This window comes from Antechinus flavipes, chromosome 4 (genome assembly GCF_016432865.1).
Source record: "Antechinus flavipes isolate AdamAnt ecotype Samford, QLD, Australia chromosome 4, AdamAnt_v2, whole genome shotgun sequence".
Lineage (NCBI taxonomy): Eukaryota > Metazoa > Chordata > Mammalia > Dasyuromorphia > Dasyuridae > Antechinus > Antechinus flavipes.
This window is the reverse complement of record NC_067401.1, coordinates 449,956,828-449,984,307: the sequence shown is the minus strand read 5'-3', so window position 1 is coordinate 449,984,307 and position 27,480 is coordinate 449,956,828. Positions and strand designations below refer to the sequence as shown.

The 27,480-nt window shown below is 45.6% G+C and overlaps 1 protein-coding gene across 1 annotated transcript in view; it reads left to right on the top strand.

Annotated features, from left to right (window-relative positions):
* Positions 1–3,367: 3,367 nt before the first annotated feature.
* Positions 3,368–27,480, top strand: part of GIPC2 (GIPC PDZ domain containing family member 2) — an 80,506-nt gene continuing 56,393 nt past the window's right edge. The window contains exon 1 of the mRNA XM_051999356.1: positions 3,368–3,912. Coding sequence (XP_051855316.1) covers positions 3,670–3,912 — 243 coding nt within the window. The 5' untranslated portion in view covers positions 3,368–3,669. The remainder of the gene's footprint in view (positions 3,913–27,480) is intronic.

Below are 27,480 nucleotides of genomic sequence, written 5' to 3'. Positions count from 1 at the left end.
CAAGCAAATACATCCAAACTATAGACAGAATCAATAGGAAACAATGAACAAGGGCAAAGGCATTAGAATTACTAGGGATTGGGCCGGGCTTCTTAGAATATTTTGTTGTTATTTATTTATTTATTTTTTGTCCTTATTTAAAGTGACCAGTAAGGTCAGTAGTCTGAGCTGAGGAGGGAGAGCCTTCCAGGCATGGAGGGCAGCCCGAGAGAATGTCCAGAGTGGAGGGCAGAAGGTCTTGTTCATGGAACAGCGGCTCAGACAGTTCATGGAGAGGGATTAGATGTCAGATGACTGGAAAAAGAGCAGGGGACCAGATTCTGAAGGGCTCTGAATGATAAACAAAGGATTTTGTATTTGAGCATGAAATGACAGCATTAGAGTTAATTGAATATAGAGGTGAAATAGCAGTGGAAACTCGTGTTAGTGACTGAATAGGATGGACTGGAGCAGGGAGAAACTCGGGGTAGCCAGATATGCCAGCAGCTATTGCAGGAGAGCAGATAGGAGGTGATCATGGACCTGCACAGGGTAGCGGGGAGGGCGGGAGGGCAGGTCAGAGAAGAGGATTGTATTTGAAGAATATTATACAAACAGAAGCAACAGACCTTGATACCACCTTGGAAATGGAGGCAAGGTAACATCTAGGTCCTGGGAGAAGGGTGGTACCCTTGGCAGTAATGGTGATGGAAGAAGGCTAAGAAAAAAGATAATGAGTTTGCTTCTGGACATATTGAACTTTAAGTGTTTTCTGGACATCCAGTTTGAGGTGCTTGAAAGGCAGATTGGAGACTGGAGAATGGAGGTCAGCAGAGAAGTTGAGGCGGGATGGGTAGATTTGAGAATTATCAGTGAAGGAATCTTCATTCAGTCCATGGGAGCTGATGAGATCAGAAAGGATAGGGGAGAAGAGGGCCCAGGACAGAAGGAACGGGACATCTAGGCTTGGGGATCTGGCTGAGGATCTCATAAAGGAGACTGAAAAGGATAGTCAGAGAGGTGGTAGGAGAGCCAGGAGAGAGAGAGTTCTAAAACCTGCTGAGAAGAGAGAAGGAGAATGGAGGTCCAGGAGAATGAGGTTTGAGAAAGAGATCGTGTTCAAGGGAATGGCAGGACCCAAGGGATTAAGAAGAGTCAGAGGAAGGTGGAGGACCTTTCCTGGCTGTTTAGTCACAAAGTTCAGACTTTCAGGCCAGGAGCCAAACCTTGCTCTGCCTTGTGCCTTGCGCCTTCCTTTAAAGCTGACCTGCTGGGAGCACCTTGTTCCTGAGGGGTGCAAACTTCCCCATTTCCTCCCCCGCAGGAATTCTCTGTGGTCTGGCACCTTCAATCTTCCCCAAACAATGACTTTCATATGTGCCAGCACAAGGTCACTTCCTGGATGACTGCAGTCACCTTTCTGACTCTGAATTTCTTCCTCCTTATGAATAAACTGTGACATCTTGGCCAATCACCTCCCCTTTCTGAATCCATTCGAATCTCATCCATAAAATGGAGATAACTCTTGTTCTGCTTCCCTTCCTTAATCAGCCACTCTGAGTAAAACTGGCCCACAAACTGGAATTAGCCAGTTCCTCCTTCCCTCCCTTCTTCCCTCCCTCCCTCCCCTTTTTCCTTCCTTCCTTCTTTCCTTCCTTTCTCTCTTCCTCCCTTCCTCCCCTTCCTCCCTTCCTCCCCTTCCTCTGTTCCTCTCTGGGACCACATAGAGTATCATACGTTTACCTACAGATGCTCTTAAAAGCTTTTTTTTGCACCTCTGAACCTTCCCCAGATATGTTAGGGTTTCCTGTCTAGATTTCTTTCTTAAGGCGTGGGCCTTAAGCCAGAACCAGTCTGATTCTCATTAGTCACCAATAGGTCCTAGGCCAAGTCCCCTTTGCTTATGGTTTAGGTAGCATTCATTAGCAGTCATTTCTACTTGGGCCAGAAACCTTTCCCCTCCCAGATTCATTTATTTATTCAGACTTTTTAGGGGACAAGATAAAAGAGGAGATTCTTTGCCTCGATTTCCCCCCAGCCTTAATCACTGAATGGGTGTCGCCTCAGTCAAACTGAGACTTGGAAGACCTGAGCTAAAAAGGTCCAGGTCTTCCACTGCATCCAGGGCCATCTCCCGACGTTCTGATCTCTATGTGGCCACTGTCCCCAGATGGTTCTGGAGGGGAAAGTGAGGCAGGTGACGCTGCCCAGCCCTCCCTTGCTCAGATCCAATCACTTGCATGTCTCAGCTTCACGTCCCTGAAGTCAGGGTCGAAGGACAGCCGACCGAACGTTTATTAAGCCAACAGAGGGAACGAAAGGACCAGACCCAAGCAGTGGCCGGCCCCGGGGGCACGCAGGAGCCTCGTCCTCAGCCACAGAGAAGCCCTTGGCTAGTTTGAGACACAAATCGTGAGGCCGGGAGAGGCGCGTGCTAGGGGGACAGGGAACTAGGGGGGTGGGGACCCGGCCCCGGCGCGGACTGGCTCTGTGGACCCGAGGAATGAAGTCCCTGAGCAGCCGCGGCCCCGAGCTCGGGATCGTAGACCCGGAGCTGCTCCGGGGCAGCGGCGGAGGGAGTTGGGATTTCTGTGATTCCCCTTCCGATGGATCAAAGCTCAGGGTCCGAGGGAAAGCGGCCACTCCCGCCGCACTTGGAAGCTCGACCAGGAGGCACCAAAGCTATTCCGTAGCATCTGATGGGGTCCGTGCCATTGAGGGATCTGATGAAATCGGGGAGGTTTCTTTTGGAGAAGAGAAGGCTGGGGGCGGCGGCTCGCCCTAGCCATGTGCGTTTCCAAGTGTATCCTGTTATGTGTAATTAGGGAGCTCAAGCTTTCTGACTGGAGGCCAGTAGAGATTGAGGGGACCCTCGAGGGATTGCCTCAGAATAAAGCGTTCGCTTTTATTGTCGAGTTCTTTTTCTGTAGGGGGGAGGGGGAGCTCAGGCTCTTTCCCATTTGTCATTCCTTTTCCTTTGCGAAAATGCAGGCTCAGGGGGGTCAAGACCCCGGACACACAGTGTCAGGCCTGGGAACCCTCTTGATTCGTAGGGAGGCACCCAAGCCCTGTCGGGCGCATCACGATCCTTCTTCGGGAGCCCGGGGAGCCCGGCGACCCCGCTCCCCAAGGCGGCCGGCTCATCTGGGAGTCCCACCTTCCCGCAGGTTCCACTCCCTCGGCTTCCTTCCCGTCCCCCTCCCCTTCCCCCCCTCACTCCCCAAGGCGGCCGGCTCATCTGGGAGTCCCACCTTCCCCCAGGTTCCACTCTCTCGGCTTTCTCCCCGTCCCCCCCTGACTCCCCAAGGCGGCCGGCTCATCTTGGAATCCCACCTTCCCCCAGGTTCCACTCCCTCGGCTTCCCCCTGACTCGGCTCTGGCTGCGTCCAGAGGGGGAGAGGCCAGTGAGGGTGGGAGGCGATACCTGGCCAGCCTCCAGTCTCCGAGGGGGAAGGCGAAGGCGTCCCGTCGCTGCCATTGGCGGGTGCCCGCCTTTCACCTGTGGCGCACCCAGACCGGGTCTGCCCTGCTTTCCCTCGGGCAAAGTCCTCGGGTTTGGCTCCCCAAGACGGTCGCTGCGTTCCCGGAGGGTACGGGGACGCGGTTGCCCGTGCCGCCTCCCGCCCCGGACGGACGCCCGAAGCCCCGTGGGGCCCTTTCCCCTCCGGTCGCGCCCTCCGAGCGGCCACAATGCCGCTGGGACTGCGGGGCAAGAAGAAAGCCATGTCCAAGGACCTGTCCAAGCTGATGGGGGCCGAGCCGGCGGCCCCGAACGCTGCGCAGCCCGCGCCCCTGGAGCGCCAGCCCAAGCCCTCGCTGGTGTTCCAGACGCAGCTGGCCCACGGCAGCGCCACGGGCAGAGTGGAGGGCTTCTCCAACATCCAAGAGTTGTACGCCAAGATCGCCCAGGCTTTCGACATCCCCCCCTCCGAGGTAAGGCAGGGCACTGGTCCCGTACCGTGCCCCGGCGCCGGCCGCTTCTTGCCCCTGGGCCCTCGCGGGGGGCCGCGGACTTTGCGTCCCGGCCCGGAGGCAGGGTCCCGGGCCTTAGGAGGGAGCTGGCCCCAGACCCGTCCAGTCGGACGCCTCATTTCCCAGGGAGTAGAGGACCCGACTTCAACCCAGGTCTCTTTCCCAGCTTCAAATCCCTCTTTTGAAGATTCCGACCTGTTTATCTGTGGGCAAATCTGCCTTCCGTGCCTCCATTTCCTTATCTGCTGAATGAAAAGCTCTTAACTGGGAAGCCTCTGGTGGAAGGGAGAGGAAGGAGGGAGGGCAGCAGAGACCAGAGTCCACAGGGGACAGACTTTCTTGGGCCCAACAGGTTCCCCTCCCTTATCCCGAAAGCGGATAATCAGGCCTCTAGCATTACTTCGGGATTATCGGGAAGAGGGACTAAATCGTGCAGCAGCTCTCAGTGTTTTGGGGATCCCCCTCTTCCCCCACAAAGTCCTCGAGCGGCCTTCCTCGTGGTGGCTTTTGCTTGTGTCACTGACCATTGGAGAAATGCAAATGCCCCCTTAGTGCAGGGGGAGAACTGTGGTCTTGGTGGCCCCCAGGAAGTGCCTGAGACCACAGAGCTAGAATAATGCACTAAAGAAAGGCCAGGGTGTGTGGAGGCAGGAAGGCCTGGGGAGGCAGGAAGGCTTGGGGTCAGCTCCAGCCCAACCACCAGTCTCAGCGACTCCCTCTCCAGGCCTCCTCTCTTCCAGGAGTTCCCAGTGTTGGAGCAGCGTGAGGTACATTACAGTAGGTCCCATGGTCTATAGAGAAAAGAGCAAGGATTGGGAACTGGGAAATCCACTTCCAGGGGCCCAGATGCCAGAGACCTGGATAAAGGCTGGAGGCCCTCAGAGGCTCCACCAGTGGCCCCTGCTTTGCAACCAGCAGGTCCAGAGCTCTTGGGAGGAGAGTGAGCGGCCTGCCCCTTGCTGTGAGCCCTTGTGCTGGAGAGGGCAGTGGGTAGTTCCCAGACTGGGACTCCTGATCCACTTAGATTCTTGTGGAAGGGCCCCGAGGCCTTGCTTGGGTGCGTTGCTAGTGGAGCTCGGGTCTCTTCTCCCTCACCACAACTTCTCTCACCCTTGTTCTCTGTCTCTCCCACTGCCCCTCCTCCTCCGCCCCCCCCCCCCCCCCACCAGTCATACTCCTTTCCACAAAGTGGCTGATTAAGGAAGGGAAGCAGAACAAGAGGAGGGTGGGCCTCGGAGCAGCTTCCTTCCATCCCAGTTCACTGAGGGAAAGAATGGCGATAATCACATCTGATCCTGAAGGAAAGAGCTGTTGTTCTGTGTAAAAACGCTAACCTTTCCCACCCGGATGAACCTGGCCAAATCCCTTCCCTTCCCTCAGTTCCTCATCTGTCACTTCTTGGCTTGTGAGCCTCCTTCCAGTTCCAGATGAAAGGTCTCTGTCAATTTTGAGGCTGGCTGATGGCTTTTGCTATGGCATCTAGGAGGCTCTGCTGGCTCTGTGATGAACAATCTACAAACATTCTGAGTGCCAGGCTCCAAGCTGAGTGTCAGGGAACCAAGGAAAGAAAAACAGCCCGTGGCCCAGGTGCTTACATCCGAGTGGGGGAGACAGTAAATCCCAGAAGTGGGGGGGAAGAAGGTAGCGCCAGAGGGAGGAAGGGACTTGGCCAGTGGCTGTTCTGTGATGACCCCCATAAATGGCCACAGAAAGTCTCCCCAAAGTAGTATCCCTCTTTTTCACTTTGTTTTGCCATCTCTAGATCACAGTGGTACAAACTGCCCACATCAGGTAAGTACCATAGGCATTATTTATCTCCATTTTACAGGTGAGGAAATGGAGGTTCAAATCAAGGCAGAGGCATTTATGAAGTGCTATTTGCCAGGCACTGTGCTGAGCATGAAATCTCCTGAGAAAGTTAGGTAGAGACACCATGAGATACATGATACGGGGGTGGGGGTGGGGTGGGATAGTCTTAGTGGGAAGGTGCCAAGATTCAGAAGTAGTGGGGGGGGGCATCTTAGATAGCAGTGAATTGCCCACCAGGCTGTGATTTAGGCTCAGGATCTAGTCATCTTTCTCTTTCTCCCTTTCTATATTTGTTTGCTTGTGGGCTGGCCTTTAGATTGTGAGCTCCTCGGGAACAGGAATGGTCTTTTGCATCTTTGTGGCCCCCTGGTGCTCAGAGCCAGGCTGTTGATTGATTGAATGAATACGACCCAAAGTGCTGCTCCAAGGCTGTTCAGATCACCTAGGGTTGCTATCATCCCTAGAGAAGCTGAAGAAAACCAGGTCTTATTTTTCAGCTGAGTTTCATTGCTTCTGTTTCCAGAATGCATTCTGCCCCAATGGGCACCAATCGAAGGGCTTCAGGATCTACTGGTGCAGGGTGACAGGCAAGGGTAGGAGTTCTTGGCGTGAGTCTCCTCCTCTATTCTAGAAACAATCTCAAACTGGAACTAGTGGGAAGGGCTGCCAGGGCTTCAGGTTGGTCCCAGGGGCAGAGCCAGCCATCTCTGGTTTCTATTGTTCCTGCATATTTGCTCAAGGAGAAACTGAGATCCAGGCAAAGTTCCAATAAGGAACAGTAAATGAAACATTAAAAAATTATTGAATCTTTTTATTTTCAAAACATGTAAGGATAATTTTTCACCATTGACCTATGCAAAATCTTGTGTTCCAATTCCCCCCTCCCTTCCCCCACTCCCTCCCCAGATGGCAAACAATCCAATATATGTCATACATGTTAAAATATATGTTAAATCCAATATATGTAAAGATATTTATATAATTCTCTTGCTATGTAAGAAAAATCAGATCAAAAAGGAAAGAAAATGAATAAGAAAACAAAATGCAAGCGAACAACAACAAAAAGAGTGAGAATGTTGTCGTGATCCACATTCAGTTCTCAGGGTTAATTTTTGAGGGCAACTCTGGGCAAATTCCTTCAATTGTCTGAGCCTCAATTTAATCATCTGTAAAATGGGGATACCAACACCTTCCTATCTCCCAGGATTCCTAAATGTGAGTTGTTATTTTTTTGTTCTTTTATCAGAGGAGAGCTGACTAACTCAGGTTATTGTTGTGGGCAGCATGGAAGTTCAAGAATTCTTTTTCTAGCTGTGCACATTTCTAACCAGGCATTAAAGCACATTGATGTTGAGGTGTTTTACTAAATAAAAAAAAAGATTAAAATAAACAAAAGATTAAAAATAAAAATAAAATAAAGATTAAAGAAAAATTTTAAGATTGAAATAAATAGATTAAATAAATAAAAAAAAAATTAAAAATCCCTAAGCCTCAGAAACCAGAAGAAAGACACACAGATTAGATTGCTATTCCTCCTATCACGAGTAACTCAGTTGATCATTTAGAAAGAAAAGTAACTTATTAAAGGAGAAGTGCCGGGTAGTGCATTCCCTTCCCATCCCACTCTCCCTGAGAGGACATTAGCATTCCAAGCTTTCCAGAAGTCAGCGGGGTCATGGAGCCAGAAGTGCCAGCAAGAGGCCCATGTGCATAAAAATAGCTTTGTCTGAAGAATCCTGCTCCCTTTCTTTCCTGAGAGAGGAGAGAAGAAAGTGGCCGTTTTTGGAAGTGATCTGATGTCAGGGTCCGTGATTGTTCATCCTGTGGGCTTCTTTTATATTCCATTAAACTGCCCAGAAAGGAAACTAGTGTTTAAAACTGTCTACCAACAAGCATCAAACAATCACTTCTTTGGTACCACATACTTTCCAAGGTGTTGGGGGTTCAAAGACCAGGGAAATGGGGATCCTGTGAAAAAGATGTGGAGAATGTGTTCATTGAATTCCCATTCAATTTTTATCTGTCACGTAAAGTTTTCTTGCTGATTTGAAAATGAAACTCCATATGGATAGATCCTTTTAAAATGGACACATACTTCATGGGACGATATTTCTTCCTCCCCTAATTCTTTATTACATTGGTTGACATGTTATAGCCCAACAAAGTGGAGGATGCAGTGTGACTTTTTTAAAAATGGTGAATTTGAAAGGGGGAAGCAATTCTGTCAAGAATGACATTTTCAGAAACCAAAACTGCTATGTAGTTTTATTTTTGAAGAGATTTTGAATACTCTTATTCTTGACTCATGTGTATACATGTCCTTATTTTTTTGTAAGATGGCTTTTTTTTTCTAGATAACAGAAAGAATTGCAGTGTGGCTACTTAGTACCAGTGAGACGTTGGATAATTCAATTAACTTCCTGGGCCTGTTTACACATCTGTAAAACAAGGAGATAGAATAAGATCACAGAATCTTAGGAGTGGGAAGATACTTCAGAAGCCACCCAGCTAAAAGCTGAGAATTTCCCCTAGGGTATTTTGCACAAGTGGCCATATAGTCTTTGTTGGAAGACCTCTTGTGATAGAGAACTCTGGACCTCTTAAGGCACCCTCACCCATTCTTGCAAAGCTCTGATTGTCACACAGAACACCTAGAAGGATTCTAATCCAAGCTTCCCTGAAGCATAAACTCCCTTTGCCACATAATCAACAAGTAGTTCACTCAATCTCATAAAGAGGCAGTCAGTTGGCTTGCTGATTTTAATTCCTAGGAAGTTCTTTGACCCCTCACTTTTGGATGGCCTTGCATGCATCTATTATGGAATAATTGGCCACCTTTTCTCTAGGCTGTTGGAATCTTTACAAGCTGCTAACTCATTAGAGTTGATGTTTTGGGCCAGAACCTGAAACAAGGTACTAAGTAGAACTAACTGATACAATGCTTGTGTTCATACCTTTACTCACGGGAGTTCACAAGGATGGGAGATTCACAAAGTAAACTTTGTAACTTTGTGAATTCATACCTCCCTTGAAGCTCTTAGGGCCAGAGAGCACTCTGGGAAGAAACCCATAATTCCTCTCTCTCCCACAATTCCTCTCTCTCATATATAAGAGTCAGACAGAGGCTCTCAGAGAGAATTCAGCCAAATTACATGGAGAGGAGAGCGTCAAGTCAGAAGAAGCCACGAGTCGGAGTTGAGCTAGAGCCAGGAGAGAATTACTTCGGAAGGCAAGAGAGACAGATTCATCTTTGTGCTGGTTGGAGGTTGAAGAAAGCAGAGGCAGAAGCTGAAGGACAAACCTTTTTCGGAGGGAGCTCTTGGAACCAAGCAGAGAGATAGGTCTCTAAGAATCTAGCTATCCACGCCCAAGGAAAGAGACAAGACTTGGAAGGGGAAATAAAGATTTGTATTTTTACCAGCTGGCTGCATTTGGGGTAATTATTGCTCTGAACTGATACTAAGACTGCCTCCAGAAAATCTCCTCGAGAAACCTCCTCTCCCAGAGAGAACCATCTTATATCATTTTAAAGAAGAAAAATAACTCAACACTAGGCTTCATGGATGATGAAGCAAATCCATGTTCTTTTTCCTGTCTCAAAACAAATGACTTTTCATTTGACCAGCCAGTCATCAAGGATTAGTATCACTCATGAAAGTGGGCAGTGGTAGAAAGATTTCATTTTTATAGCGTTGCTTTAGAGATAAATGGTTCTGTAAAACTAGCAGTAGGCCCAGGTGTTTGTGGAGAGAACCAAGAGATCTCCAGCTTTGGTGAGCTCCTCCCAAGTATGGTGCAGTACGCGCGAGCTTCGGCACTATGTGAAATGTCTGGTAACACTGGTGAAGGGAGGAAGCAAGCATGCATTGAGGGCCTACTGTGTGCCAGGCATTGTGCGCACTGCTTTAGAAGTATGATCACTTAGCCTCAGCACTGTGCCAGGGAATAATCACTTCCATTGGAATTGTCCATGTTGTTTTTTCAAAGTAAATTGCCAAGCATTTCAGCTCTACTGCAGAGAGCACAACTCGGTGGGGCTGCTCACACTGTTTGAATGCCCAATATATGCTCCTCCAAAAGGTTATTCTATGGAGAACTTACTTTATGGAGGCAAGTGCTCACAAGGTGGTCAGAAAAAGCTTTACGAGGATCCTCTCAAGATTTCTCTGCAGAACTTTAGCATCGATTGCATACAAGGGAGACAGCTGCACGGGAGAGCCCAGCATGGCAGGCCCTCATCAGAGAAGCGCTGTGCTCCATGAGCAAAGAAAGCAGAACTGAATTGGCTCAGAAGAAACATGAGATGCGCAAAGTTAGAGAAGCCCCTGACATGTTCGTGGGGACTGGGTATTCCCGGCCCATATTTGTTGGAATCCTTACAAAGTGTTAAGTCATTAGAATTGATAGAGACAATAATTATCTAATTTAGCATGGTTCAGTATGATTGATCTGATCCTACGAGGAGATGTTATGGGCCAGAACTTGAAACAAGGCACTAAGTGGAATTGAGGAGACAATGTTTAAATCTAGTTTAGAATTGATTTAACCCTACAACAAATAATGGTTTCGCAGTGATATAATGATTGGTGTGTACTCGTGTACAGCATATAAGCAAGAAGCTCTCAGGGCCAAAGAGCACTCTGGGAGATACAGAAGCCCACTCTCGGAGGCAGAGAGAGTCATTCCACATTCCACCTCTGTGCTGGCTAGTCACATTCGGAGGGAGCTAGGGTCTGAAGCTAAAGACTTTGAAGGACACAATAAAGGACTGGATTTTAACTCCTGGCTTCATTTGGAGTGATTATTACTCCGAACTGAAACTAAGGCTGCCTCCAGAAAACCTCCCCAAGAAACCCTGCTCCCAGAGAACCATCATATATTACAAAAAAGAAGAACACCACATTTTGGCGCCCAACGGGGTCTGATCGGCCACAGTCAGACACACTGTAACTCTATTCTAAAGTAGTGATGTCGTTTTGAGCCTCTTGGAGAAAGAACAATAAGAAACCAACCAGGTAGCCTCACAACAACCCAGGGAGATAGATGCTGTTATTGTCCCTGTTTTACAATTGAGGAAACTGAGGCAAAAGAAGGTGAATGGTTGCTCAGAATCCCAGAGCTAGGGAGTGTCTGGGGCTGGATTTTAATTCAAATCTTCATGGTCCCAGCTGCAGTGCTGTATCCATTGTGCTGCCAGCTGCCTCAAGGGGCAGAAGCCTCAAATAGATATTCGATACCTTCTAATCAAGTTCGGTGTGTAGTTTTATCTTCAGGTCCACATTTTGTGTCAGACATTGGGCTTTGGGGATACACATACAAGCAGAAGGAAGGACAGTTCCTGCCTTCAAGAGGTTTAAATTAAATAGGAAAAGACAGCACATAAATGGAGAATGAAGAGTCAGGGATGGGAAGGAAGAAGGAGCTGCAGGGACAGAATGAATTCCCTTGCAGGCTGATGAAGGAAGTTTGAAAAGCCAAGAGAGGAACAAAGATGTGGCTTAGAAGACGAGAGAATTAACAGATGGACCTGATGCAGGTACCCTGGGGAGCTACAGCTTCCAGGAGCTAAGGACCTTGGGGAACCTGTCTCTCCTAGAATTTGTACCTTTAGAAACCAAATGTGCAGCTGTCTGGTTCCGTGTAGGAAGTATTGGGCTTGTAGTCTGCAAGATCCAAATCCAAATCCCGCCTCAGATCCTCCCTGTGTGACTCTGGTCACTTGTGGCAGCCTCAACTTCTCCCTCTGCATCTGCATAATAATAACACTTTTCCTGCTGGCTCAAATAAGCTAAGCTGGGGAAGGTGGAGGGCTTTGCACAGCTTAAAACTCCCATTAAATACCCATTTTGCTATTTTATCTTCACTGAATGTGGTGCATTTAGGGTTAGGGTTAGGATCAGGGTTAGAGTTAGGGTTAGGGTTAGGGTTAGGATCAGGATTAGAGTTAGGGGAAGTCAAGCCTCCAGAAGGTGTCTGCTCTCTGTCTCCGCCATGGTTTATGTTTTTTCTGTGTAAAATCCCAGGCTCTCAGGTTACAGCTTTAAAGTGGCCATAAAGGGACTGTGGCTGCAGGGAAGGAGCTCCTGTTTCACTTCCTGGAAACCATGCACAGCTGTGGATAGAGCTGGGGGTGAAGGAATGGTTGGATTCTCTGCCCAGTGTCAGGGCCAGACCAGTCATCCCAGGTCCATTCTGGGCATTGTTAAGTCCTTTCCCCAAGTCTCTCCAGACTTTTCCCTGCCCATCCTTAATATAGCTAAATGGGTTCTGTTCTTTTGATTTATTTCTCTCCTTTATTCTTTAAAACTATAATCAAAAAATCCCCCAGACCCAGATATTTTCTTAATGTTTTTGTTCTCATGTCATACACATTTCTAAATAAGACCTTCCACGTTCCCTACCCAACAAGTTTTTCCTTTTAACCGTGTTATTTTTTTAAACCACCAAAACTAGCAAAATCATTTGAAATCATATGCACCATTCTCCACCTCCCCATGAAAGAAGGGAGGCACATTTTCTTAACTCTTCCCTTTCACCACTATTTTGAGCTTCCTTGTTGTATAGTCACGCTCAGTGTTGTATCTTCATATGGCTTCCCATTTTTCTTTGAATTTTTTATTTGTAATTTCTTATGGTATGATAATACTCAATTAAATGCACATACTGCAATACAACTCATTTCTCCATGCCCCAACTAATGGGCACTTGGACCATTTCCAGTTTTTTGCCACCATGAAAAAGTATTGCCCTGAATAATTGGAGATGGCTGGTGATGGGAGCTTTTGGGGGACATATGTGCCCCGTAGGAAGTGTTGCTGGGCACAGGGACTGCTTTTGTGGTCACATCATTCCAAAGTGCCTTCCACAATGGTCCTACCCCTTTATTCTTAAGGTGATTCATTTACTTTTTACCCAGGAGAACCCTAGAAAATAAAGGCAATAGAGAAAAAGCAAAGCAGAGGGAAAAGGACTGACAGTTCCTCCCCCAACCATCTGCTTTGATCCCCCCACCCCACCCCACCATCAGGCAGCCGAATGTTCCTGGAGACAGAGTCCAAAATATGCCGCCGTCACTCATGCTATCTCGGATCCACTGGCTCCTGTTTCCCTCTTACTAACTCCCTCTCATTCCTGGGCTCAGCTGTTCCAACCCTTCCCCATTCTTTATTCTGGAGCCTTCAGTCCCTGCCCCTCCCCTGCCCCACCCTCCCTCTTTCTTCAGATGACCTCAGCTCCATCCCCTCCCATTCCAACCTCACCCCAATCTCTACTTAGAAAGTTTTCTTCTGTCCGATATTGTTTTCAGAATCACAGAATTTCCCAGTTGGAGGAAATCCCAGTGATCTAATCCAACCCTTACCTGGCAAAAAATCTCACCCCAATTTTCTGAAACTTGTCTGAAGCCCTTTGGGGGGGGGTGAGGGGATCCTACTGCTTCTGGTAGCCATCCCTAATTGCTTGGAAAGCCCTAAATATGAAGGACTTTTCCTGATCTCAAGTCCACATTGGCCTCTTTGCTATTTCTGTCCATTTCTCTGGGTTCTGGAGCCAAATGGAACGCCCTCTTCTACTTGACAGTCCCCCTGGCCCTCCAAGACAGATTATCTCCCCTCAATCTGCCCCCTCCCCTCCCCCCCCCCCGTGATTCCTTCAACTAACCCTCAAAGGGCTGGGATTTGAAGTCCCTTCTTAATGCCCTTCTTATATGAAACACAGTAGGGCTGGGCTGGGCAAGATAACAGGTGGGATCTTCTCTTTATCACTGAGCCCTCACTTTTCTTAATGAATCCTGGGATCCCAGTAGCTTGTTGGACTGCCATCTTAGACTGTTGGCGCTCCCATCTGATGGGGCACACCCACAAAACCACAATCTCTCATGTCTTAGTCAATGTGCACTAAAAAAGTCACCTTCTCCCTTCCCCACCTTGAGTCAACTTGGAGATAATACTAATATCGAGCATTTATACAGATAACATTTGAAGGTTTCAAATTGACAAAGCATTTTACATATTGTCTTATCTGACCCTTTCAACTATCCTGGGAGGTAGATGCCATTATGATACACATTTTACAGATGAGGAAACTGAGGCAGGAGTGAGGTGACTTGCCCAGCTTCATACAGCTAGTATGTTTCTGGTTTAAAATTCAAACCCAGGTCTTGCTGACTCTCGGCAATGTCTTGAGAACTCCCCTGATCTTCCTGCTTGGAAGTTGTATTAGACCATCACCAGGGGGACAGGAAATCCCTGTAAAATTCAGCTGATTTGGAGAGCTGTGGCTCTCCTTGCATGACAGGGATTTGGGTTCTCCTTCACTATTGCTCTTCAAACAAAATGGGGATGACCATTTTTGATGGGAGTTTCTATTCAGGTACAAACTAAACTGATCAATGCCATCTGAAGAACAAAGGTTGGAGCCATAAAAAAACATGGGTTCAAGTTTCACCTCTGACTCTGAGCACTTCACCTCGAAGGATTTGTAGGCAAGTTTGGAGAGAGTGGCAACTGAAGCTGGTGGATGGAGTTTCCTTATCTGGGAGTTCCTTATGCCAGGGAAAACACCTATGTAGGCATCTTGCTCCTTGTGTCTTGAGATGTTCTGAGAAGGGCGATGAAGATAATTGAGAAGTTCGTTTACTTTAACTGACTTCTGTTGAAATCCTGGTTTTATTTTGTGTCTCTGCCCCTAGATGTTAGGGACCAGGGACCAGGATGTTGCTAGGACCTAGTTTTAAGGCTGTCACATATGGCTAATTTAAATCATATATATATATATATATATATAATATATATATATATATATATATATTATATATATATATATATATATATATATATATATATAATTTCCCAAGGCAATACCAAATGGCTCCTTTTGCATCTCCTCTGCCTTTCTTTTTGTCTGTAATGTCTTTGCTGAACAACAAAAATGGCTGGCTTGTGCTACCTTGAAGATGAGCGCAAGAACTGAAGGAGGTGGAGATTGTGTTAGTCAGCATGCATTTATTAAACACCTACTATGTGCTGGGCAATATGCTAAATGAAAGCCAAAAGACAGCCCCTGCCCTCAAGAGGCTCACATACTAATGGGGGAGAGCACAAACAACTTTGCACAGACAAGATCAGTGTCAGTTCTGGGAATAACAACGGGAAGGCAGGAAGGGGGAATCTGGAGAGAAATGCTACAATAATTTCCTAGGTATTTTGCTCCTTTATGTCACTGCGGGTGTATACGCCCTGGGGCATCACTTCACACAAGCTGCAAAACCCCTGTGATATGTCCCTTTTCTCAACAAACAGTAGAGAAGCGCCTGGTGGGAGCCAGGTGTGTGGAAGGTGCTCGACAAAAGCTTCAGAGAACCCCGTTAGAGAGGCTGGGTGATGCTGGGAGAGGGAGCACCAGGCCAGGTCAGGGCGCACTTTCGGAAGGTGCACACTCCTCAAGCAGGCTCGCAAACTTCCTCCAATTTGTGTCTGTCTTGGGCATCTCCCAGTGTCCTCCCAGGTTCTAGGAATTTCCTTTCTCAGGATACCTGGGAATGAGAGAGAGTTTGGCCATGGCGCTGCATGCGTTCCGGATGGCAGAACCTCGGAGTCCCCTCCTCCTCCTTTGTATATTCCCTCTTCCAATATTTGCTTCCTGAAATTGGACTGCCTTGTTGGTAACCCAAAATTGGGTGAAAATTGTGACTGGAGGGAAAAGATGAGATGGGCAAAACGTGTCCTTTCATTGACCTCCACGTGGGAAGAGGAGGTACTTCTTTTTTGCAGTGGGACGAGCAGAGAATATTGGGGCATTTTCAAAAGCAGTTGGTTCTGTGGAAGGAATGATCGCCTCATCCTGAGGGCAGGAGACTTGGGGCACCTCTAGACCAGAGGCTCTAAACTTGGGATCTGCAAACTTGTTTCAAAAATATTTTGATCAAGATAGTTCAATGTACCTGGTTTCTTTTATAATTCTAGATGTTTTATTTTGTCATTTGAAACATTATTTTAAGAAATGTTCCGCTCACCACCAGAATGCTGAAGGGGTCTGTAACCCAAAGAGGTGGAATCCTCGCCTCTCTGGGGATCGATCTGTCGGCCCATTTCTTCCAGCCCATCCCTTTTCCAGAAATCCCAGAAGTCCGAAGGTCACCTGGCAATGACTTTGGCAATCGAAGCCTGACAAGTTTTATTGTAGGGAGTGGGAGGAAGCTCGGGTCCTCCGTTCTGGGTGGCTTTGAGGGAGAGGGAAGGTGGAGAGTCTGGACTTCGTAGTCTGCCATTCTCCCTCTGACGTGGAGCTGGGGGACTGCTGGCAGAGCAGTGACCTCTGAGCCTCCGTGTTCTCATCTGGAAGTCGGAGAGGGTAGAGAACATATTGCACACCAATCCCACATGGCTGTTGTGAAACACAAGCACTTTTCAACCTTCATGGCATCTGAGGTGGAAGCAGGGGGGTTCTGGCAAGTGTCTAACAGCTGGCTCTGGGGAAAAAAGTACTCATGACATACTTTTAAGCTTAATCTGCGTTATGAATATCCTCTCTATTTTGGGAAGTCTAGAAAAAAATGAAAAATAAATCATGTCCTGTTGTAACATTCACCTATTTCTGGGTTTTCAGTGTGCACACTGAGAATTTAACCACCAGCTCCCTCCAATCTGTCAGAACTGGTTCTCACTCTCACAGGCCTAGATCTAGTGCAGCTTCTCCTTAATGGGAAATCCCCAGCAGATCCTTCCAATGATCACCGAGCCTCTACCAGAAGAGGAATCCAGGGCAGAGTCCACCCCCCACTTCTCCCATGAGCCCTTTTCCTTTGGGACAGCTCCTGTGGTAAGGAAGTCCTTCCTGAAGCTGGCTTTAAAATACCCACTTACAGCTACTGTGTTGCTTTCCTTGGCCAGATAGAAAGGGTTCACCTAAAGGTATTCTATCATAAATGTTGGCTAATAGGGTTTTTTAGTTCAGGACTGATTCATTGCAGGGGCAATATTTTCAGTGTAGAAACTTCCCCTTGTGACAGAAGTCATCATTCTTATGTCTCTTTTAGGCTTGGAGAGGGTAAATGGCTCCTCCACAGTCATATATCTGGGAGGTTTCAGTTCCCAGACTTGAACCCAGGTTTTGTGGATGCCACGTGCTGTGGCCTGTAGAGAATCACAAATTATTATTGTTGTTGTCATTGTCACAGTAGGATGATGAGGAGGTGATCTCTGGAGCCCCTCCCCCTTTTCTCTGGATGAGAGCTTCCATTTCAGGAAGGGAGCCTTGCATCTCTCCTGCATCCCTTGGATCTCTCCCTCTCAGCTCCTTTTTAAGCTGTGTCTCTCCAATTAGATTGAAGTCTGGTGGAGGACAGGGACTACTTTTGCCTTTCTTTGTATCCCCACACTTAGCCCAGTGCTTGGCGCACAGTAGTGCTTAATAAATGTTTTTGGCTGAGTGAGTACCTGACAACAACAATAATCAAAGCAGTGGTGGGCAGAAGATGCCTTTCTGCTAAAAAGATAGATTTGTGTTCAAGGCCTCCTCCTGCCACATGAGCTACGAGATCAGGACAGATGGCTTAATCTCTCAGCGCTGTTTCCCACTGTTAGAATTGTGAGGTGATCACCTGCTTCGGTGGAGGCGTTCTTTGTACCATTGAAACCACTGTTTCAGGTTTTATCCTCCTCTTCCTCCTTCTCTTCTCTTCTTTCTCTTCCTTCTTTTCCTTCTCTTCCTCTTCCTCAATAATAACAATGATAGTAATAACAGTAGCAAAGTAATAACAATAGCATTAGAAACATATTGTACTTTCACCCAGAACTACCTGGGTATCCCAAGCCTGAGGCCTAAGAGGCTCTTTCTGGGGCATCCTCTCCCCTTCATTCCTGTTATTCAGGAGCTGGGAGGCATTTCAAAATGGAACCGTGTTAAGGACCATGCCTAGGTGCACTGTAAGGGATGGGTCAATTGTCGGAGAGCCTCCACAGCTGTGAACATTGGAAGGAGTTGCAGGGCAGCCTTTACTGACACAGGTGTTGCTTGTGGACTGGGAATGAGATAAATTGGAGGCAGAGGGAGGAGGAGAGAGGTCAGACAACACAACAGCCTCTCAGTGGGGAGGTCAGAGAACAGCAACTGCCTCTTAGTCTCCTTGAATCACCATCATCCGCTCACAAGAAGAGAAGAAAAGGTCTACCGGAGGTAAAGCAAAGTTCCATGTTGTGTTCCCAACAGAACCACTTGGAGTTGGGAGCAGATTCCTGCACTCTTTGAGGGATGGCAGTGGTTGGCGCCTAGCCCCTGACCAAAGCAACCAGATCCTCGAGTTTGCTGGGAGTTGGGCCTCTGTGGGGGTTGCCCTTAGCTCTGGGAGTTGGGTTTTTTCCCAGAACTGATGAGATATCCAGATGTTGAAGCATTAAAATCTCCTTAATACAGACGAAAAGGTTAAGAAACAACAATTTCTCCAATCCAGTGTCCTTTCCAGATTCACCTGAAGTTAAGAAACTTTCTCTGTTCCTGACCAAGCTTGCCAGCAAACAATGTTTTCCATTAAAATACTTGCTTTCCTCCTTTCTCTTAGGCCCAACCTCTCTTTTCTCTTAGAAAAACTGTAAAGAGCCAACAACTCCAGGAAGAGAATGGCTTTTTAAAAAAAGACCTCGCATTCACTTTCTTTGTCTTTCTCCACACCCTGAATGGATTAGAGAAAGGAAATACCCAAGCATAATATCTCCTGGTATTTCCAATCTCCCTGAATTGGTTCTCCAAGTTTTGGTCTCAAGACTTCTTCAATAACTCTTCAAAGTTATTGAATACACCCCAAACCTTTTATTTACATGAGTTACATGCAGAAGAGGTTTAGTGATAAATGAACAGCAGGCTTTCAAGAAACAAAAGTATTCAGGAACACCTTTAAATTTAATCTATGTTACTGACACTGTCTCCACTACTTTTTAGTGTGGACAACCACAAAACTATACATAAAGTTGGGAGTTGTAGCTTTGCTGGTTCCTGAGATATAAAAGTTCACATCTGGCTCTGTAGCACATCCATGGATATCTGGGGAGCTTTACTGGAAATTAAAATGACCATTTTTAAAACTATCTGAATTTATTAGAAAAAACACAATCTCACCACATTAACATAAATAATAGCATTAGAAAAATAACTATATTTCTAAAACAAAAAAAATTAGTGAGAAAAGTGGTATCAATTTGTATCTTTTTTGCACACATCTCTTTAATCACTAACTTAAACAGAAAAGGCTGGCCAGCTTCTCCCATCTGCTTCTGCCTTTAGTCTGTTGTGCTATGTTGTTTTGCTTGAAGCGTATGAAGAAAATCTGGCTTCCCGTAGATATGTGCTTGGAAAGGGGAGGAGTATTTTAATAGGCAAATAATTTTGGCCTCTTACACCTAGAAAGAATCTTGGGGATTTGCAGGACTCCAGGAACTACATTTGTACTATTGCTAGGTTAGGGTCTTCCATAAAAGCATGAAGATCTCTTTTGTTGTTCAGATCCCCAGTGACCAGCTTGGGGCAGGGGAGCAGAATGGTCAGAGGCCATTTAGGCTTAATTGGTTTCAGGAAAGTCATTTTCCAAGGCATTTTTTTAAAGATTAAAGATTTTAAAAGGTCAATTCTAAACCATGTAACCATATTTTATCAGTGTGAGAATGTTACTTCAAAACATCTTGTTTAAGACAAATTCCCAGGGTCCTAAGGGGACCAAATTTTTCTCTCCTGGCAGAACAATGCTTAGATTGGATGAAAATAAGGTTCAATTAATAAAAAACGTTTCTGGAAGATTTGGGCTTAAAATTCAGAGCTTGTAGTATATATATATATATAACTTTTTTGTTTGTTTGACATTGTTTAGGCTGGAGTAGACTTTTATGTCTTCTGCACGTAGGACATTCCTTGAGTATCAGTTCATTTCTGTGTCTTTAGTCAACCCCAGGGGAAAGTAAAGAACAGAGCAGACTTTTGAACAAAATCCTGGCACCTGAATCCTGTCTCTCAGATTTTCTTGTGTTTCTTGCTATAAGTGATAGCTTTCCATGGGATAACATGCCATGTTAGAGGCACACCATGTTATCGAAAGGACTGCAAACCAGCTGTTTCTGTCAGGCTGGACAAGGTGCCACGTCTGCCATTTTGGCAGGTTTGTCAGAGGTTTCTGAAGAAGGAATGGACCAACCAAGAACACTTAAGGCCATATTGTCCCCCTTTAATTCGAGTTAGATGGAGACCTTTCAGCTCTTTTTGGAGAGCTCCAGCTGGACTGACTTCCCAGGATCTCATTTTAGTGGGCTGTGTCCCTAGAGAGCTGCTATCAGGCTGAGGACTCCAGGGAGAGCCCAGAGGGATTGAGATTCCAGTGTTGTGTATTTCTTATTCACGTTAATCAGCTGGACTTAAGTTTGTTTTTTCAAAAGGGATTTGCTAAGAAGATATGGTAAAACAAAACAAAACCCCAAAAAGCTTCCCTCCCCTCCCCATCTGCCAACTGAACTTTATTTACAACTCATCTATCCCATACACTGGCAGATCCTTGAAGGCAGGTTTTTCTTTGTATCCCTAATGCTTAGCACACTGCCTGGCACATAGTAGGTGCTCAGTAATAGATTGTTGCTTGACTAATGGAAGTTCTGGCTCAAGTTAGAGGCTTAGAGTCCAAGGCTCGTTTTGCCTCCACCTCTGGCTCTGATGTACTTTTCCCTCTTTTCTCTTGAAGTTCCCTTTAGGTGTAGCTCATTGCTAGGCCCCAAGGCCCTACAGCTGACACTCCTTTCTCGCCACAAGCATAGGTTTATTGAAGGTGTTTCCTTGTATCTGTCCCTTCTGCCCTCTCCTCACCCTGGACATGTCTGCCCTCTTCTCTCAATTAGGGAGTTTCTGCTGCAATGTCCATGTGAAGAAGTGTTCAGGCTCTTGTGTTTCTTTCAGCTCTGCTCTTAACTCTCCAGACTTCTCTACCTTGCTCCCCGCCCCCTTCTTTTCACCTCATTCTATGTGTTATCTTTCTCCCCATTAGACTGTAAGCTTCTTGAGGCTAAGACTGTCTTTTGGTGTGCTATTGTTGCTGTTTTTGCTTGTGTTACCAGCTCTTAGAAGCCTGGCACATGGACCCCTGAAAAGTGCTGTCTCTATTTTTCTCTCTGTGTCAGTCTGTGTCTTTTTCTGATCTGGGTTCAAAGTGGAGACCAAGGCATTATCTGCTCCCCTCCGTCCTATGTCCCATATCTTATCAGCAAATTTAAGTCCAGCTGACTAATGTGAGAAGGAAGCCCACAAGTGGGAGTTCAGAAATAACAGCAAACCCCAGTTCCTCTGGGAACTCCCTATGGCCATAAGAGATAGTACACTTTTAGGCCCGCTGCACCCAATCCATCCTCCTCTGACCAAAGCTCAGTTCCACCTTGGCAGTGAGCTGGGCTCCTGTCCCTGTCTCCCCCTTCCAGAATCCCTTTCTTCCTTCCCACCTTCTCCCAGAAGCTTTTTGTGATACCTGCTATTGTTCCTCACCCCAAACTGCCTTTTAACATTTATTCTGTCTATGTAGTATAAGAGTGCCACACATGCACATTGTATCTACACATGCACACATTGCATCCACACATGCACACATTGTATCCACACACACATTGCATCCACACACGCACACATTGTATCCATACAAGTGCAGGTAGACACAGGCTCATCTCCTCCACTAAGAAGTCTGCTTTTTTTTGCTCTTTGTACCCCTTGGCATTTAGCACGTTCCTGAGTACTTCGCAGATACTTCTTGATTATTGATCATGTTCCACAGTCACCAGGAAGATTAAAGTAGAATGCCCACAAAGGCATCAAGTATTTGAATTTACATTTCCCACATTATATTAAAAATGTAAATTTTCCTTTATTATTTTGACTGGTGAATAAGAGTAGTCTCCCTAAGCCAGGAGAGTAGGAAAAGAGATTCCTATTTTATTTCTGACATGCTGCCGGATGACCCAGGAGAGCTCATTTAGAAGTGATTCATTTATAGAAAGTTCTCCAGTGTTGGAGGCCAAGCTATGGATACTCTGCTCCCAGAGGTCTAAATAGAGAGCACTGGCTCATGTTCCCAAATCTCCCATGCTGTCTGGTTGCCAATTTTATATCATCTTTTCAGAAGCATGAAGCTTGTTTCTGGATGGCCATTAGTAGTGGAGAAGGTGGAAGCAAGGACACCCTGTGTGTGTGTGTATTCTCTATCGTTGTCTCCATGTATGTTTTGAAACAAGTGCTAGAAGTTTGGTATTTTATTGTCATGGAAACATAACAAATGAGAGCATAAATGACTGAATACATATTTCTACTACCAGAGCAATGACTCAAATGTTTTAAAATGTCTTTCTAATTGTGACTTCCAGTTAAGATAACAGACAAGATCATGATGTATTGTTCTCTTAATATTCAGGCACCTTTGGTGCTCGGCAGCTAGAGTTTGTAACTCACACTTCTAAGGGTATTTAAGTTTATTTTTATTGAAGTTTTTATTGTAATATCTTGTTGGCACATCCTCTTAATTTCTGCATATATTCCTCCTCTCTGCTTTACCTAATGAGCTATCTCTTGTGACTTAAAAAACACAGGTCAAAAAGAAAAGAAAAGAAATGCCACAACTGAATCTGACAGTATCAGCAATGTCCCCCACTCTCTCTCAAGAGAGGGAAGGAGATAACTTTTTGTCAAATATTCTTTGGGGATAAGCCAAAGTTGTTATAATTACACATTATTCAGTTTCTTTTGTTTGCTTCTTCAAAGGATTTAATTTAAAGGTAGCCTTTCTGTATGTAATCAAGAGTCAACATGACAAAGAATAGGAGGCAGAAAGCTTTGGGCTCAAATCCTTGCTCCATTTGACAGGGAAGCCCTGTGACTATGGCTGTCTGCCCTCAACATCAGAGTACCTGGAACCTAGGATAAATTATTTATGAGCTGCTATCTGTATGGGAGTGGAGGTAGAAAAGAGTTTCTACAACAGGAGGTCCTTGCCTTAAATCACAGGTCCAGATCCTCCCTACCTCCAGTTCTATAGTGTATTTACAGTCTATAAATAGTATGAACTGAAGCTGTATATGTCATGTGCATATATATATTCAGTGCCTTGAATACATATGGTAATAATGATAGTAGTTCTTACTTATCCACAAATATATCATTAATAGATGTTACAACCAGTATTCACACCTCGGTCTCCAGAATCCAAGCCTGGCACTGTTGCTAGGGAGGGAAAAGTCATTTCTGTCATGTCATGACTTCATTTGAGGCTTTCTTGGCAAAGACACTGGCTGGAGTGGTTTGCCATTTCCTTCACTGGCTCATTTCACAGATAAGGAAACTGAGGCAAATAGGGTAAAGTGACTTGCCCAGGATCCCACAGCTAGAAAATATATGAAATCAGATTTGAAGTCAGGAAGAACAATCTTCCTGATTCCAGTTCTAGCACTCTCTCCACTGAGCAGCACTATATAATTGTGAGCATGCAGTGGAGCCTAATAAGTGTTTATTGATTAGCACTACTTAGCACCATTCCTGGCCCATAGAAGGAGCTTAATAAATGTTGACTGATTGATTCTGGTGCTTAGCACAGTGCTTGGCACATAGTAGGCACCTAATATGTTCCTTGACTTGATTTCATTTCTGGGGAAGTCCTGTTTATTCCCCATCACCCCAGGGAGGTATCCCTTTTGGGGAGCCTTTAAGGAAGTTAAGGAGCTGCTGTCATTCATACTGTTTTTCTTTGTCCCTTTGAAATCCCTTCTATCCCTCCCTTGGTCTTGCTTGATTGTCTTTGTGGCATAATTAGTGGGTAGCTGTTGGAATCCTTACTAACTGTTAACTAATTAGAGTTGATCTAATCTTACAAGAAGATGTTTTGGGCAGAACCTGAAACAAGGTACTAAGTAGAACTAATGAATACAAGACTTGTGTTCACACCTTTACTCATTGGAGTTCAATGAGTTCATACCTCCCTTGAAGCTCTTTGGGCCAGAGAGCACTATGGGAGAAAACCCATAATCCCTCTCTCTGGAAGGAGCATAAATAGGCCAATGGGCCAGTCAAAGAGGTTCTTCAGAGGAAGACGCTACAAGTCGAGATTTCACCGGAATGACATGAAGACTGGAGCTGGCTGGAGGCTGAAGAAAGCAGAGGCTGAGGCTGAAGGAGCAGACCTTTGGATTTAAAGACATTTGGAGAGAGCTCTTGGAACCAAGCAGAGAGATAGGCCTCTAAGCTAACCGGGCTATATTGGAAATAATAAAAGATCTGAACTTTTATCACCTGGCTGCGTTTTGAGAAGAAAAAGCTCACAACATTTTGGCGCCCTGAACGTGGGGCTGACAGACCCCTCAGTGGATTTCAGTGGAAAAGCTCCGACCTGATCCAGTGGAAAAGCCTCTGATCCTGATCCAGTGGAAAAGACTCTTCAACCCAGAAATTAGGATGGAAATAATGCTTTCACAAAAATAGAGCAAGGTCCCAATGAACCTTTTGCAGATTTTGTGGGACGTCTGCAAACAGCTGTAATAAGAACCATTGGAGATAATGCTGCCACAGAAATAATGACTAGACATTTGGCTAAGGAAAATGCCAATGAAGTTTGCAAGAGAATTATATGGGGGCTAGACAAAAATGCTTCTTTAGAGGAGATCATTAGACACTGTGCCACAGTGGGCACAAATGCTTATTATGCCCAGACTATGATGAACATGGAAAGACAAGGTCCTTCTTGGCAGAAGAATTCTAGAGAAACTCGTCGATGTTTTCATTGCGGAAAAGTTGGACATTTGAGAGCTCATTGTAGATATGGAGATAGAGTGAGAAGACGGGGTGAGAGAAAACCCAAAACCCCATGTCCAAAATGTAACCGAGGCTTTCACTGGGCCTCTGAATGTAGGATGACCCAGAGAAATGAGAGGCAGGATCCAGCTCCAAAGTATCAATCAAAGGACAGGTGGAGCATGATAGCAGCTGAGGTTACACCCAGAGAGACTTTAGAAATTCAGAACTCTGATGTCATCAACCAACAGAAAAGCAATCAGGATTACAGTTGGGAAGAATACACGCCTTTTAAGACAACAAGACAATATCCAATGCAAACAACTCCAATGTAATTACCAGATGATGAGGAGAAATCCCAAACTTGGTAAATAGAAGGGAATTAGATAACTGTTTGGGGAAGAGGATCTGCTTATATTTCCACAGATGGAGAAAGAATCAAATGGCTGACAAGGAGACTGTTAAAAAAAGACTTTTTAAATCTTCAGGAATCATTGGATTTCCTGACACAAGAGGAAACTGTTTTAGTTCTTGAAAAACCAGCAAGAATCATTGGGTTCCCTGAGATGAAAAATTGTTGATGAGACCTTTTGCAGTACTTCAGGGCTTACAGGAATTATTAGATTCCTGGCGCATGAACTAATGGACAATGGATTCCTTATGGACTATTTCTAGGACTTATGGACATTTGTAAATTTTCAGGTCGATTTATGTTGTTACATTACTACTAGCCTGTGTTATATTACTATGTGCTTATGTATTTTAAGCAATTGCAAGAATCATTGGATTTCTTGAGATGAAAGGTTGTTGATGAGACTTTTGCAGTAGTTAAATTTTCATGTTGATTCATGTTATTTGTTACATTACCACTAGCCTGTGTTATATTGCTGTGTGCTTTTGTAAATTATGTATAATGCCTCCCATATTGATGGATTTATGTATACCATGTATATCTGTTACAAAGTTCTGGCCCATATTGATGGATTTATGTGTACCCCCTCAGAAACCCCCTATGTTTTAAAACAAAAGAAAGGGGGAGATGTTGGAATCCTTACTAACTGTTAACTAATTAGAGTTGATCTAATCTTACAAGAAGATGTTTTGGGCAGAACCTGAAACAAGGTACTAAGTAGAACTAATGAATACAAGACTTGTGTTCACACCTTTACTCATTGGAGTTCAATGAGTTCATACCTCCCTTGAAGCTCTTTGGGCCAGAGAGCACTATGGGAGAAAACCCATAATCCCTCTCTCTGGAAGGAGCATAAATAGGCCAATGGGCCAGTCAAAGAGGTTCTTCAGAGGAAGACGCTACAAGTCGAGATTTCACCGGAATGACATGAAGACTGGAGCTGGCTGGAGGCTGAAGAAAGCAGAGGCTGAGGCTGAAGGAGCAGACCTTTGGATTTAAAGACATTTGGAGAGAGCTCTTGGAACCAAGCAGAGAGATAGGCCTCTAAGCTAACCGGGCTATATTGGAAATAATAAAAGATCTGAACTTTTATCACCTGGCTGCGTTTTGAGAAGAAAAAGCTCACAACAGGTAGCCACTGCTCTCCTGTGGAAATGCTCTGGGGCGTTGGTTCTCAAACTTTTTGGTCCAAGGACCATTTTACATTCTTAAAAATTACCCCCTCCCCTCGAAAGCTTTTGTTTCTGTGTGTGATATCTATTGACATTTACCATCTTCAAAATTGAAATGGATAAAAGCTGAAAAGTTAATTAGTTCATCTCAAGTGATAATAATTCTGTAAAATGTTGACATAATTTTTATGTGTGTGAACGTAACTGAACTTTACAAAACAAAACCGAATTGAGATAATGGCGTTGTCTGTATTTTTGTCAATCTTGCACCCTGTCTGGCTTTAGAGAGGAGGCTTGTGGCTTTTCTAGGCTGCTTCTGGTCCCATACTTGTGATGGCTTGTTCCAGCTTTGGGAAGGAGGGTTTTTCTAGGCAAGTAATATCTGAGGATTATTTTGTGAAGTTAGTTCCTCTCTGGAAAGGGACCCTTGGGCCAGGGACCATGTGTTAAATGAGAAGGGCCAGCCCAGGGCCACAGTAGGGAAGTAGAGTGGAAGGAACAGGGCTGTTTCCTGCTCCTCCCTGCTGCTTCTCACCTTTCCCATATAGATCATCCCAATCCTCTGATCGGCTGTTGGGGGTGCAGACTTCTGTGGATGGGAGAGCAGTGGACCAGAGAGGCAGCTGCTAGCATGACAATCGGCATCCTGGGCCTGGGGCCAGGAAGAACTGTGCTCAGTTTCTATTTCAGATACTTAGCAGCGTGTGATGGTGGGCAAGTCACTTTCCCACAGAGGCTCTGTAAAATGAAGATTCTGAGGTTCATTGGAACAAAGCTAATTTGAAGCACAGCCCTTCAAATGCTTGGATTTCATTAGCGAGCACTTAGGAGACTCTTATTGTGTGCCCAGCACTGTGCTAAGGGCTGAAAGACTGCTAGGTTTCTCTCCTGCTGGCTAAACATCCTGAAGACCATGGCCTCATCCCCAGGCTTCCCATTCTCTTAGAGCTTTGGGCTTGGGATCCGGGTCTCCCCTCTTCTTCAGGCTGGAAGTTATAAATCATCCCAAACCTGCTCAGTAGGGAAGGGTTTGCCTGCTCTGTTTTCCTGACCTGTTCCTTATCTGCCCCTTTGGGAGTCTTATGGCACCCCTCCCCCCTGACTCCCAGATACTCCTAGACAGCATGGTCTTAACATAGTCCAGACCCTGCTTGGCTTCTGTTCTTCTACGCAGAACCAGCACCCCTCCCCCCAACACCACCATTCCTAAATCCAATCCCTTTCACAAAGAGTCCATTCTGGGGGACTTTCTTGGGGAGACTCTTCTGAGTAAAAGCTTTTCCTGCTTTCAACTTCTTGTGTAAACCAGGAAATTTCTCATTGTATCTAACCTCCTTGTGAGTCAGAGGC